Raw genomic sequence first — 15915 nt, 5'->3', positions numbered from 1 at the left:
GGGATGTACAGTGCAAGTAGAGCTATCTCAAAAATTGGAATCCAGTGTACAGCCCAAAGATTTACTAAAAACACTTGCTAAGTCCTCACAGAGTGTAAACCCCATCCCCTCTGGCAACAGGATGTTCGGCATATTTCCAGTGAAGACAGCCGTCAGAAAATAGGTTTGTCACAAACTGCTTAAGATCGGGGATTCAGATTTTTCCCTAAGATTCACACAGTTATCAGCACTGGAAAGTCATTTAAAAGTTTAACAGCAAGTTCTGTAACATAAAATAATTTCAACACAAATTTAAAAAGCATCAGCTCAATATTCAAAGCATCAGTTCCATTACAGTTATAAAATCAATGCACATAGTTTTCAATATTTAAACATCACTAGCTAGAAATTCAACCCTAGCTGCATTGTTAAATGAGATGTTATGGCACAAGGCAGCACATAGCACTCTGTCTCAGGATTTCAAATCTGGACTTGGATTGGACTGACTCCAGAGATGAAAACAAGCACAAGCTGATATGTTTGCAGTGATCATAAATGAGTTATCCACCATTTTCTTTAATAGAAAATGTTCTGCTGCCTCTAAGAAGTAATGGTTAATCCTTCCAGTGTAAACAACTGGAAGGATTTATTGGCATCTGAATTACCAACCAAAATGACACACATTAAGCAACCATATTGGAAGACTCATAATGTGCATTTACAGGTTGGGCTACAAAAACCAAGACAAATTAATTACAAAACACTGCTGCTCAGCAGCAGATGATTAAACAGAATCACTATTCCTTAAAAATAAAGCTGACGGATAAATACTCATTAGAGCAGAGTGCCATCAGTACAAGCTGATCGATGACACTGTTGACTTTTCCAAAGTTCTCTGTCGTTGAGCACAATTTAAATAATAAACTTGCATCATTAGTTGCTGGGTGTTGCAGAGCCACTTCGATGGCTACGGATACACAGCAGGGGGATGGGTGGTTTTACATTCATTATTGTCATCACAATTACCATGAATCTTCAGAGCTAAACTCTATCCTGTCAAACACACTGCAATTTGATGCACAATGATAATGACAGGCTTTTGCAGACAGAACAGATGGTAGGTCAGAGAATAGAGAGGGAGAAGAAAGGGAACACGAGAACACCACATGTAACCAGAAATGTGTTTTAATATTGAAATAAGGACAAAAGCTTTTTGGCAATAGAAGACCCTTCAAATATTTGGAATGAGTTTAGGATGCTGGCTTGCTGAAGCTCTCAATACTGAAATGCATTTTCACTTCAATAACTAAACCCATGGCCTAAACTTAAAAGTAATACAACATGGAAGCAGGTCCTTATGCCCACAATGAGACTGTGCTGACCATTTATACTAACCTTAATTAATCCCATTTTATTCTTCCCACATTCCTTTCAATTTTCCCCAGATCCTCCCACTCAACTGTACAAGAGTCAATTTCAAGCTGTCAATTAGCCTGTCAGCCCCCATGTCTCCAGGCTGCAGGAGGAAACTGGAGCAGGTGGAGGAAATTCACACCATCACTGGGAGAAGCTCCACAAACAGTAGCAGAGATCAGGATTAAATACAGACCTCTGGAGGCTGTGAGGTAGCACCTCTACTAGTTACATCACTGTGCCACTCCAAAATCACCACAATCTGTAGAGCACTTTATATTAGACACTTCATATTAGACAGAATAAGAGACCAACTACGAAAGTGGGTGAATGAACAGCAGATTCAATTTCTCTCAGACAAGTGCGAAGTGTTGTGCTTTGGGTACCGTAGATTCCGGACTACAGAGCGCACCTGATTTTTAGCCGCTGGCACTAATTTTAGAAATAAAATCATTTTTTTAAATGTAAAGGCCGCACCGGATTTTAGGCCGCAGGTGTCCCACGTTGTAATATGAGATATTTACACAGAAAGATATTACACGTGAGGATTTTTTTAACTTTTAATTAAATCCATATGGTAACAAAAACAAATACATATTGCAAATGCTTTTTTTCGAACCGTGCCCGTACGCGGCTACTTTTAAATATACGTTGCGTATACTTCTTTACTGAACAACATTCCAATATCTCCTAACGACTGGTAAAAAATATATATACTGCAGCCTACCAGGAAAAGTTATTGATACCTTTAACTTAAAAGCAGAGTTCGCTCGGATCCAAAGCCGCTCGCGGAATCCGCTCCCCCCCTCCTTTCCGTTTCATCGCAAACGGCATTTAAAAGCAGATTTCGCTCAGATCCAAAGCCGCTCGCGTAATGCCGCTCCCCCCCTCCTTTCCGTTTCATCGCAAACGGCATTTAAAAGCAGAGTTCGCTCAGATCCAAAGCCGCTCCGCCGCTCCCCCCCTCCGTCCCGTTTCATCGCAAACGGCATTTAAAAGCAGATTTCGCTCGGATCCAAAGCCGCTCCGCCGCTCGACCCCCTCCTTTCCGTTTCATCGCAAACGGCATTTTCCCACAAGACGCCGCGAAACCGGGTGTGTCGTCATAGCATCCCGCGATGTAGTACAGAAAACAAATATAGTTTAAACTAAGAGGGTAGGTAGCACAATGCTTCGAGGGTTTTCCATGTTGATGAGGGTGAGTACAAATGACTGATTTACAATAATTTAATTGTGAAAGTGCGCTTGATTTATCGTACAATTTCATTGGACCTCTGTGAACTACTCATCAATTTTATTGGTCTACTGTTACGAGGCAAAATGTTTACGAGGCGGCATGAAAAAAACCTTGCATTAGCCGCATCGGATTATTGGCCGCAAAGTTCAAAGCTGTTCAAAATGTGGGAAAAAAGTAGCGGCTTAAAATCCGGAATCTACGGTAATTAAACCAGGCCTGGACTTAAACAAGAAAGGGCAGGGCCCTGGTGAATATTGTTAAACGGCGACCCAAGGGCACAATACATAGGTCCCTAAAAATGGTGACACAGGTAGATAGGGTGATGAAGAAGACATTAGGCACAGTTATATTAATTGATCAGGCTACTGAGCCCAAGAGTTTGAACATTATTTAACAACTACACAAGACGTTGGTAAGACCACACAGAGTAACGTATGCAGTCCTTGTCACCTTGCTGTTGCAAGGACATCATTAAGCTAGAAGGTGTGCAGAAAACATTCACAAAAATTGGGCTGGGAATGGAGAGCTTAAGAAAAGATTGAATAGGCTGCGTCTTTTTTCTCTGGAGTGTAGACAGAGCTATACAAAATCAAGAGGGTTAAAGATTAGGTGAATGTTCACAGTGGGGGAGACTAAAACCAAAGGGCACAGGCTTAAGGTGAGAGTGGAAAGATTTAAAGGGCATCTGAAGGTTGACCTTAGAGAGGCACAGTGCACAAAATCAAGGATAGTATCAATTACGTGAATGTTCACAGTGGAAAGATTTAAAGGAGGACCTGATGGGCAACCATTTCACAAAGGGTAGTGTGCGTGGAATGAGATGCCAGTGGAAATTGTACAATTATAATGTCCAAAAGACATTTTAGAGAGTTTCAGAGATTGGAAAGGTTTAGAGGGATATAGGCCAAACAGAAGCAAATGGGACTGGCTTAAGTCAGTTTGGTCAGCATGCACTAGTTAAGCATAAGGGCTTGTTTCTATAATGGACACTCTAAATTTTATTTTGTAACAATTATAATTAATTCAAAGATTTCCCTTAAACTGTAAAACTAAAGACAAAAGACATACAAGTACAAAATAGGTTTCATTTCCCCCCTCATTACACCTAAGGAATGCTTCTCTTACAAATCTAACATTGGTTGACCTTGCTACTCAATTGGGGTCTCAACAGCAACGTTGAGTGTTACACTGTCAAGCAACATCCTACCAATTTCAATAATTATAGCTTGTAATATAACTTGCTGCTTGATTGCTACAAATTTGTGAGGGCAAAACTGTCCATGCAAAAGTAAAATTTTCTGAGTACAATCATAAGTGAGCAACTTATTCTGCAGAGATTGCTAACTGAATGGTTATACTCACTTAAAACCCTTAACCCAAATATTGATGGCCAGAGAAAGGTTTCTGCAAAATAATTGATAAGTATATGTTTATTAGGAAGAGATACCACGGACTTGTGATAAGTACCGTAGATTGTACTGAAGTAACTCAAGCTTTTTTTTTGAAGTCATTAATTGTGTGAGTGCTCCTAACATCAGTTTTCAGTAGGCAACTAAAAATGCTCTGCACAAGAGATCATTTGAAAATATGAAAGCATAGGAAGTTTAAACTTGTGAAAAAGGCTTGTAATTGCTCAAGGGGGTGGATGATGAAGCACAGCAAGGATTAAGAAGACATTCTCTGATTGGCAGGAAATCAGAGTTGCTTCCTTACTAAAACATTGTAAATTATTCAGGAAAGAATAGTAACATTTTTTCCATGGTAAGAAAAAGAAAGGATCATGAAAGAGCATGAGAATTCTGACATTTGTAGGACAGGAACCATGTTTTAAAAAAAAAATGCAGCAGCGTAAGATTTCCAAAACATTTGTTGTATGTAACACACAAAAAATGCAGAAGGAACTCTGAAGAGTTCCTGCTGAAGGGTCTCGGCCCAAATCATCGACTGTACTCTTTTCTATAGGTGCTGCCTGGCCTCCTGAGCTCCCCCAGCACGTTGTGTGTGTTGCTTGGATTTCCAGCATCAGCAGATTTTCTCTTGTTTATGAGTTCATTGTACATATAGGTTTTTACCTCTAAACATACGGAGTGGAAAGAGAAAGCAGTTTTGAATTTCTGGGTGTCAATGTCTCTGAGGATCAAACCTGGACCTAACATGTCAATGCAGCTACAAAGAAGACACAACAATGGCTGTATTTCATTAGGAGTTTGAGAAGATCTGGTACGTCTGCAGAAACACTCACAGATTTTTAAACAAAATTTCCATTTGGTTACTGGGTGCCAATCTGGAAGGTGTTCTCTACATCATTTTATTGTGGTATGTTGAAATTGCATTCACCCTCTACCCCATCCCAACCACTGCGCTGGCACAAACTTTTCTGCTTATGCAGCTCCTACAGTCCTGCTGGCATTGCACTGGTGGCACTTTTCTGAGGCAGAACAGCCTGGCAGTGTAATCAGGTCTGGCAATTTCCACTATTTCTAAATATCTCTGATGATTAGAGAGAGGTGAATGCATCACAATAATTAACAAGTAAAAACATTAATGTAACATTAAAATTAATAAATTCCCTTAAAACAGGTTAACTGACAAAATTGTTAAACTGTTAAGATCAATGTCACTGATGAAATGAGTGGGAACTGCATTAGATGGCATGGTTGCCGCTGTCTTAAGCTGAGGGTGCAGCTATGGCACATCTGCCCATTTGGTTCACTGACTTGAGGTGACAAGCCTGGAATCTAACCATCAATCCGTTCTTTACTTCTGCGTGGAAGAAAGAAGGCACAAAAGTCCAGAACACCTTGATGCTTGATCTCTGTCACCACAATCTACCCTGCTGTCATTTTCATTTGATTATTTGCTTCTGCCCATTCCCTTCATGTGTGTGCCTGTACACAAGCAAAATAAATGATTCATCCCTCAGTACCAATAATCAAAATGTTATTCTTTTTCTCTCTCCCAAAGTCAATATGCTTGCTGAGTACTTCTGGTACTTTTTGGTTTTTTTTTTAAACAATTAAACAGGCTGGCTGACAAATGAATGGGTGCTTTACATACAGATGCGTACAGTTTGGCTTGGAAAGCATTGGCTATGATGTGCAGAAGTAAACATTAAAAAAAAACAAGCACTCCAAATTCCATTCATTCTGCAACAGCATCATCTGAGTCACAGCAGCCTACATTCTTGTGCCCATGCAGTCTGCCTTCCCCTTGGCAGTGGGTGACAAATAAGGAAATGCTTAAAGTTTTTTATTGTTTTACAAAAAAAAAGTGGTTGAATCACTTTTGAGACCAGCTATATCTTTAATAATGATTAAAGTGAAGAGGGAGTTGAACTAGGGGACATGTGCTTTGTTTGATTATGAACACCATAATAAACATATTAAAATAACCAGTTATGTAATTATTACAAAAAAATTAATATAAAACAGTTGAATAATACCCGGTCAAAAAAACACAGTGCCTGTAAAAAGGATTCACCCTCCTTGGAAATTTTCGTGTTTATTGTTTTATAACATTTAATCACATTGGACTTATTTTGGCTTTTTGACGCTGATCAACAGAAAAGGCTTTTGCGTCAAAGTGAAAACAGACTACTACAAATTAGTCTAAATTGATTACAATTATTAAGCACAAAATAATTGATTGCATACTTACCCCTTCAAGTCAGTATTTAGTTGATGTACCTTTCATAGCAATTACAGCCTTGAATCTACGTGGATAGGTCTCTATCGGCTTTGCACAACTGGACACTGCAATTTTCAACTGCTGAAGCTCTGTCAGATTGCATGGGGATTGTGGGTGTAGAGCCCCTTTCAAGTCCAGTCACAAATTTTCAATGGGATTGAGGTCTGGACTCTGACATGGCCACTCCAGGACATTAACTTCAATGTTTTTAAGCCATTCCTGTGTAGCTTTGGCTTTATGCTTGGGTCATTGTCTTGCTGGAAATCTTCAAAGTCACAGTTCTCTTGCAGAGTGCATCAGGTTTTCCTCCACTATTTCCATGTATTTTGTTGCAGTTAGTTTACCCTCTGCCTTCACAAGCCTTCCAGGTCCTACTGCAGTGAAGCATTCCCACAGCATGTTGCAGCCACTACCACGCTTCATAGTAAGGATGGTATGTTTTTGATGATGTTCTGTGTTTGGTTTATGCCAAACGTACCATTTAGTCTGGTGGCCAAAAAGCTCGATTTTGGTTTCATCAGACCATAAAACTTTCCAGCAGCTGACTTCACAGTCTCCCACATGCCTTCTGGCAGACTCTAGCCGAGATTTTATGTGAGTTTTTTCCCCCCCCAACAGTAGCCTTCCTTTTGCCACTCTCCCAAAAAGCTGTGACTGGTGAAGCACCCAGGCAACAGATGTTGTATGTGCCATCTCCCCCATCTCCACCACTGAAGCCTGTAACTCCTCCAGAGTCATCACAGGTTTCTTGATGGCCTGCCCCACTAGTCCCCTACTTGCACAGTCACACAAGTTTTTTGAGAACGGCCTGGACTAGGCAGATTTACATCTGTACCAAATGCTTTCCACTTCTTGGTGATTGACTTAACTGTACTTCAAGGGACATTCAGCGACTTGGAAATTTTCTTGCATCCATCTCCTGATGTGCTTTTCAATAACCTCTACTTGGAGTGTTCTTTTGTCTTCACTGTGTAGTTTTTGCCAGGATACTGACTCACCACAGTTGTACCTTCCTGATACAGGCGTATTTTTACTACAATCAGTTGGAACATCCTGATTGTAGACATGTCTCCAAAAACAGATCTCTATTTAACTAATTATGTGACTCCCAAAACCATTTGGCTGCACCAGTGAAGATCTGGTGTGTCATATTAAAGGGGGTGAATACTTCTGCAATCAATTACTTTGTGTTTTATATTTGTAATTAATTTAGGTCACTTTGCAGAGATCTGTTTCACTCTGACACAGTCTTTTTCTGCCAATGTGTAAAAAACAACCATTGTGATTCAATGTTGTAAAACAATAAAACATGTAAACTACCAAGGGGGCTGAATACTTTTTATATGCACTGTATATAGTGTTGACATTGAACAGTGAACATATAGTTGATGTCACACAAACCTGCTGTGGTTTTCTCAATGTTGCCATCCTCACTTTTCTGCCAGATGGGTGTGGATTTACCACTACCACTGCCCTCATTAAAGCTCAGACGATCAACTGACCCAGGAGACCTTCGGTTAAGACCAAATCTTTAGATGGAAATGAAGAAGAGCAACAGGATTACTGGTTTGTGAAGTAAACAATTAGGTCAATAAATTATAATTCAGAGCAGTTAATTTCTGTATTATTGACAATGTTTTTCAAAAGATGAACAAGATGGTCATACTTTTCTTAACTACCAGATTAAAATTTGATCTCCACTATCTTATTTCAGAATCTTTACTACATCAACGAACGCTATTTACAATTTCAAGTGATCGCGCTGGAGTTCTGAAGGACAGTCAAAATGTTGGAACTGTGCCCCCAATAGCCATCCTGGCAACTAATTCCAGACTTTCGTCATCATCCTCTGTGAAAAAGATGCCTCTCAGACTTTCTTTATATTTCTCTTTAAACTCTGCTCTTCTTCCTCTACACTCATGACTGCGTAGCTAGGCACAGTTTAAACACTATCTCTAAATTTGCTGATAAACCACTGCTGTTTAGTCACAATTTAGACTTCAATCCATCAAATGTGACATTTCAGAAAGCTTGGGCTATGCAATTAGCATGAAGCATTATTAATAGTTAATCTAGACAGCATAGCAATATGACAATATACAATTACTGGCAACTTTTTCTAAAGAGTTTGAATATGTATGTGTACTTGTTTGAGTTGGCACTACTAATACATAGTTTATATACAATCGTCAAGCCTTCCTTCTGTAGTTTTCTTTATTGATTTTAGGCACATTATTTCTATTTTAAATAAAATATTTTTGCAATAAAAACACATTTCCTTTCAATGTTCAACACCATGTTGCTGGATTATGGGCAACTGCTGCCAGGGATGATATAAACCTTTGTCAAGGAAACCATAGAACAAAACTAAAAAAAAATCAACTGATTTAACATTTTTTTAGGAGGGAGGGAAGGAGCTAATGATTACAAACAGTATTTCTTCCAGTGCTTTCCCCTTCCCCACTGTTGAACTTGCTTTGTTGAAAGTTATGAAAGTTTAAATAATCATCACGGAGATTAAATTGTACATGGGGTACCTATGAGAAGAATATAAAAATTATACACATTTTCCATCCAGATTTATAAAATCAATGCATGGACGAGATCTGTGTTGTGCAACTTCAGAGTACAAAATCTCAACTGCTCATTTTGATGATTTCAATTAACTAACAGGTTTAACAAAATCTATGCTACACAGACTAATGCGGTTGCTCATGGTAAGTACATAAATAGCTAGTATTAAAAATACATAAATAGCAACATTAATTAGACTAGACTTTTCCCACAGATTTGCAGCTGCGTAGCTCATTTGCACATTCCACAATAATCAGTAATGCTATGTACTAGTCAAGCATCTCAAGAACTGATTGTCTAAAAATGATGGGAAAGAGAAAAAAAAACTTAGGAGGTATAAACACAACAGCTATCAGAACAATAGGGTCACTTTCTGTTGTTCGTCATGTCCAGTTGATGATCTTCATAATAGATTGCACATTTTTGTCAAACAGGGCACAGGGATTCATCAAACAGATTCTGAGGTAGTGGGGTATCACACAATAGATGTTTGAAGCCACCCAAAGGGTTTATATGAACACCAGCTGCCTTAATTCTTTATAATACAATTCTGACTGAAACGGAAGAGAGAGCAGATGATATGGCCTCTCAAGTTTGTCAGCCATTAATAAGATTATGCTTGCACTTGGCCTCAGCCTCATTTTTCTTCTATTCTGTCAGCTTAGTCCAATAATTTACCTTAGACTTGAATATATTCAAAATCTGAGTTCCCGTGGCTTTCTTGGAAGTAGAGAATCTCAAAGCCCATGAAATTTTGAGAAATTCCACCTCTCCCCACCCGCACTCAATTTTTAGTCTTAAGAAGGTGAGGCAATGGTTCTTAGTTTTCGATTTCCCCAAGGGAGGAACCACCCATCTTAGAATTTGGCATTTCAATAAAATCATGCCTCATTCTTCTAAACTTGAGTAGGCAAAGGCACAACCTAATCAAACTTTTGTTCCATACCAATCCCTTCATTTCAGGACTCTCCTTTGACCTGCCTCTAATGAAAGTATATCCTCCTTAAGTAAGGTCACCAAAACTGTGCACAGAACTCAAGTATAGTTTTAACAAAACCTATATAATTATAGCGATCATTTATTGTAACCATATGTACTATTTGTGCGACTTGTGGTGCACTGTGTGCTATTTGCAATATGTTTTGCACCTTGGCCCTGGAGGAGCACGGTTTTGTTTGGCTATATTCATGTATGGTTGACTGACAATTAAATATGAATTTGAAGATCTCCTTACTTTTGTACACCCTCTCTTTTGCCCTCATAATTACCAAATGTACTTCATGCTAACTTAGTGTTTCCTGTGCAAGAACACTCAGATCCATCTGCACTGCAGCGTTCTGTAGGCTCTGCTCACTGTAAAAACTCACACTTTTCCTTATTATACTCTATCAAATCTTTTCCCACTGAATTATTTATCTGTATTTATTTGCAGTCAATGCCCTCTTCACAATTTGATTTCCCAACTACCTTTGTATCCTCAATAATTGTGAATAACTATACTTCATCCCTTTATCCATATAGACCGTTAATGGTTGAACCCAGCACTGATCTCTATAGCACCTCATCAGTTTCAGCTTGATAAGTTCAGATGCAGATCACTGTGCCCAAGAGACCAATGTCGATCAAAGCCTTAATGAACTTGTCATTGAGAATCAATTCATAGGAAGTGGGCAGTAATGAAGCAAACAGCATTAACTGCCCATCTTTGAACTGGTGGTATTGAGTGGTCACTTTGGATTTCTGGAATTCAGCTCATTTGATTAGCCTGTGGACAAAGACAGTAATAAGGTCTGAAGCAGAGCAGCTCACAAAGAGCCCAAACTGTTTTGCAGATGCCAGATGATTAAACAGAAATTCATTTGATATTAATGACCATTTTCATCATTTTGCTGAAGGGAGTTGGTATTTGGCTGAATTAGATCTGTCCTGATTTTTAAAAGTACAACAATTTCCCCACATTGTCAGTGAGGTAGGCCAGAAGACTGTCTAGTTATGAACCACAAATATTTGGCACTGTAGCCAAGCTGTGTAGGCTTCAACACACTTTTGTGTATGACTGCACCTCTGGAAGATGTGATTTGAATTGGTGGTGGACTGCTTTGTGTGGGAAATTTTGATTGATCACCTGACACCCAAGATTGTCTCTTGTAAGCAAGTCCTAGTTTCTGCCATCATTTAGGATGGAGACAATCATGGTGAAACCTCCTCCCACTGGTTAATCAACCAACCTCCATCATTCCTGGCTGAATGTGGCATGATTGCTGAGGTTTTATCTGATGAGATGTAGGAAAGCTTTTGAGATCAGCTGCAAGAAAATTAGTGCTACTGTACTGATGTTTAGCTTCACCAGTCTGACACCTCATTAATCTTTTACCTCTCCCCCATCTCTGGCTTGATGTGACTGGGATTTTAAATACATTTTTCTGCCTCGCTCAGGTGATTATACAAGGTTTCAGAGTTGGAAGACAAATCCATACAGGATGTTGCACAATACAGTACAACTGTTTTTTTTTAAACAGGTTGAATGGCCTACACTCTATTTCCTGCCTTATACCATTTCATGTTAAAAAGTGCAGAGTGCGTGACCAATGAAGAAAGTGAGGAGGCACTACTCTATATTTTCTCCCTCATTTAATATAAATCCTGCTTAGGCTACCAATATTCTGTTGCGCATCTATACTGGTCTCAAAAAGGATGACTCTAGGTAGCCTTGTGTGCACTCATGGCACAAAATTACTTACAGTTCAGCATAACCTTGGATCTAATTCAGGAAGCCAATAATAATCTTGCAATCCAGATTCTTAATTATGATGATTCCCTAATCCACATAGGTTAGCAAATAAAGAAATTCCCCATGAATCCACCCCAGGATTAAATTTGGCAAGCAGTCATTGTGATTCAGTAGCTAAACTCACAGGTTAGCTGACAAGATGGACAGAATTGGTTTTCTGATATTCAGGTAAATATTTTTTATTACCCTCCTTCTACCAAGTAAGAAAAATGTGATATTCATTCAAATGCATGAATTCTTAACTAAACACTTAAAACTGGCATTTATGCACACTGTTCTCAAATATTAATTACATATTCTCAATTGTCAACTGAGTCACAGACATTATTCCAATTTTATTACTTGTTAAAGATAGTTTTCAATATGTCTTTTAAAGAATGTCTTTCTCTTCATTGGCCTAATTTGTTCAAAGTTCAAAGTATGTGCTACCATATACTCTTTACAAAGGAAAAAATAGAATAGAATTTACAAAACTATACATAATCAGACAAATGCTGACAACCAATGTGTAGAAGACAAATGGTGCAAATAAAAAAATACCGAAAACAAGAGTTGTAAAAAGTCCTTGAACATAGGTCTGTAGGTTGTAGAATTAGATTAGAGTAGTGATGATTGAATTTATTCATTCCAATTCAGCACCTGATAGCTGTAGAGTAATAATTGTTCCTGAACTTGGCAGTGTAGAATCTAAGGCTTCTGTACCTCCTGCCCAATGGTATTGAGAAGAGGGCACGGTGTAGATGGTGAGGATTTTTGATGATGGATGCTGCTTCATTGCTTTGATGGTTGAGTGTCTTTAATGATTGATGGTAACTATTGTTTAAAAATCAATGATCTACCTCATCACCTGAGGACACAGGTTATGGGAATACAGTACATATTAGATGGGACTATTTTTACTGTGGTTGGTAGGTTTGAGAAGGTCACAGGAAAAACACGTGGACGGTACAGTAGAAGCGTGAGTTTAGACAATGATTGAGTGTAGGAGAGTAAAAGATGACGTACACAGAGGTGGAGCACAAGGTCAGCAGGTATGGGAAAAGGCTGCAAAAGCAGTAGGATGAAGGACAAAGTGAGAGGAGGAGAGAAGAAATGGATATAGGAAAAGATGGAGAGGAAGACAGAGCAAAAGAATAAACAAAAGTCACGAGGTAAAAAAATTGGAGTGAAAACAAGAATGAGAAAGTAAGAGCAAATGAAAGGAAGTCAATAAGAAAAATGAGAGAGAAAAAAGAATTCATGTAAAAATTTAAAAAAAACACAAAATACACACAAGGTTATTGGTGCTAGGCCAGCTGAGGGCAGAAGATCAGTATTGGATATCGTGATGAGAGTTACTTTATTGAATGATAGATAGATAAATATCAGGGCTAAAATTGGCATCATGAGGTTGGAGCTATCTACTGTGTCTACAGCAGACCCTGTGTGGATTACTTCTGAAGAATTGCCTAGCATGCAATTAATGGGTGCAAGTAGCACATGGATTATTTCTACTTTATTTCAGTCTAATGTCAGAGCCAACAATTAACAGGAAATGAGTACCTAATAGCAGATATCCATCACATCAGTCTCTCAGTTAGTCTGCTCAGCAGGGCACAGGCAATTTGTACAAACTGAAGACTGCTCTTTAATGTACTGCCAGGGGCTGCCAACCGAATAACTAACTGTGATTAGACATACCCATCAGGGATAGACTTTTGCCTTCGATGGCTGCCACCGCCGGATCCTGCATCACTGGAAGAAGACAGATTGCTGGGAGAATTGCGGCTATGCTGGTTTCGTCCCATAGAGACCGATGCTGCTGAGACATAAGGACTGTCCATTGAAGATATCAACCTGCAGCGGTCAATAGGAGGCAAACAACTGTTATATTTGAGTTCAAATAACTCTTTCTTCTCTTCCCAATACATTTTCCAGAATAAAATTGTTATCTGTTTTAAGAATAAAAATGAAAACAAATAGTGTATCACCTTTGTGTCTTCAAGTTCCCTTTTTTCACAACCTAGTCCTGAAGACGCTGGTGGTTGTTGTCTACCTACTCTTCTCCATACATGTATGCTAAACAGTTAAAGGTTGTATCATACAGACTCTGACTAGTGGAGTGGTGCCGCAGCAACAACCTTGCACTGAACGTCAGTAGGATGAAAGAGCTGATTGTGGACTTCAGGGAGGGTAAGATGAAAGAACACATACCAATACTCATAGAGGAATCAGAAGTGAAGAGAGTGAGCAGTTTCAAATTCCTGGGTGTCAAGATCGCTGAGGACCTAACATATCGATGCAGTTGTAAAGACAGCAACTATACTTCATTAGGAGTTTGAAGAGATTTGGTATGTCAACAAATACACTCAAAAAATTCTATAGATGTACTGTGGAGAGCATTCTAACAGGCTGCATCACTGTCTGGTATGGTGGGGCGCTACTGCACAGGACCGAAAGGAGCTACAGAGGGTCGTAAATTTAGTTGGCTCCATCTTGGGTACTAGCTTACAAAGTACCCAGGGCATTTTCAGGGTGTCTCAGAAAGGCAGCATCCATTATTAAGGGCCTCCAGCACCCAGGGAATGCCCTTTTCTCACTGTTACCATCAGGTAGGAGATACAGAAGCCTGAAGGCACACACTTAGCGATTCAGGAACAGCTTCTTCCCCCCCATCATCCGATTCCTAAACAGACATTGAACCTGTGAACAGCACCTCATTTTTTAAATATATATTGTTTTTTTCACAATTTTTAATCTAGTCAACATACATGTACTGTAACTGATTTACTTATTTTATTATTATATTTTTCCTCTTCCTATATTATGTATTGCATTGAACTGCTGCTGCTAAGTTAACAAATTTCGTGACACATGCCAGAGATAATATACCTGATTCTGATTCTGACTGCTGTTTTGGTCTCTCAATGGAGTTGAAGGAGGTGGAAAGCATTTCTTCCGCTTGCAGGATATGCGCCAGGACGGAGATAGTGGGGAGGGATGAACAGACAAGGGAATCAGACTGCGAGAGCAATCACTGTGAAGGTATGTTTGGTGGTAGGATCCGTTGAAGATGGTGGAAGTTGTGGAGAACAATGTGCTGGATGCAGAGGTTCACGATGTGGCAGGCAAGGGAAGGACTATCCTTCTTAGGGCAGTGGAGTGAAGGTGGCTGTCCGAGAAATGAAGAGATGCAGCTGAAGGCAACATAAATGGTGGAGGAAACTCCATTTATTGAAGGAAGACATCATCTCCGATATACTAAAAAGGAAATGCGCATTCTGGGAACAGCTGCGGTAGAGACAGAGGAACTAGGAAAAGGGAATCGCATTTTCACAAGTCAGAGGGTGGGAAGAAGTGTAGTGAAAATAGCTGAGAGAGTCAGTAGGTTTAGAAAGGGTATCAGTAGGCAACCCAACTCCAGAGATCGAGAAAGGAAGGGAGGTGCTAGAAATGGACCAAATGAATCTGAGTAGAAGGTCAAAATGCATCCAACTATTATTGTTGCTTGATCTGATTTCAGTTTATTGCAGCTTTGGTAATACTAATTTCCTTTATTAAATAAAGCATAAAGTGGTTTATGTTTCAGTTTATTGCACACCAGGTAGGCCAAATACTACTTGCTGTCAGCTATTTGAGATATAATCAATCCTTTAATATCGAGCAGGAAAGAAACACTTAGTATTCATCTGATGAAACAAAAAGAGGTAATGCACTGCCTGAGTAAATATGAGTGGACCAGGTTGCAGTTATGTTTCCATACACAACATCCCTTCACTGGATAGACTTGCAATCCTACTAAATGATACCAACTGCATTCTGAGTAAAAAGAATTATTTCTCAAATTTTCTAAACCTTGCTTTAAATCACTGCTATCTGGATATGGATGGCAGGGGAGTTTCTCGCTGTGCATCCTGAGCATACTCTAAAGTTTTGTTTATCGTAACCAGCTTCCTCCACTCCAAAGTAAACAAGCCCAGGCTATCCTGAACCTTGCCATAACTGAAAAGTTGCATTCCAAATGACTACCTGGCAATTATCCTCAGTACGTTCTCCAGTGGAATCACATGCTTCATATTTTATAGCAATTAGAACTACACACAGTACTCCAGCTGTGGCCAAACTAATGGTTTATATAGATGTACCCTAACCTTCCTGCTCTTGTATCCCGCATTTCATATGGGTTTCATTGAAAAATGATAAACATACTGCAAAGTCAAAATGTACATACACCAAAAAGTAGACAAATAGTAAA

General features: G+C 39.2%; 1 protein-coding gene across 8 annotated transcripts in view; it reads right to left on the bottom strand.

Moving 5' to 3' along the window:
- Positions 1-15915, bottom strand: part of sipa1l1 (signal-induced proliferation-associated 1 like 1) — a 379448-nt gene that overhangs the window by 45385 nt on the left and 318148 nt on the right. For all 8 annotated transcript variants that reach the window (XM_073040260.1, XM_073040252.1, XM_073040259.1 and 5 more), the window contains 2 exons: positions 13362-13517; positions 7718-7845 (listed from right to left, as the gene is read on the bottom strand). In XM_073040260.1, the coding sequence (XP_072896361.1) occupies positions 7718-7845; positions 13362-13517 (284 nt within the window). The remainder of the gene's footprint in view (positions 1-7717; positions 7846-13361; positions 13518-15915) is intronic.

This window comes from Hemitrygon akajei, chromosome 3 (assembly GCF_048418815.1).
Source record: "Hemitrygon akajei chromosome 3, sHemAka1.3, whole genome shotgun sequence".
Lineage (NCBI taxonomy): Eukaryota > Metazoa > Chordata > Chondrichthyes > Myliobatiformes > Dasyatidae > Hemitrygon > Hemitrygon akajei.
The sequence above is the reverse complement of the archived record's forward strand: the minus strand, read 5'-3'. Positions and strand labels throughout refer to the sequence as shown.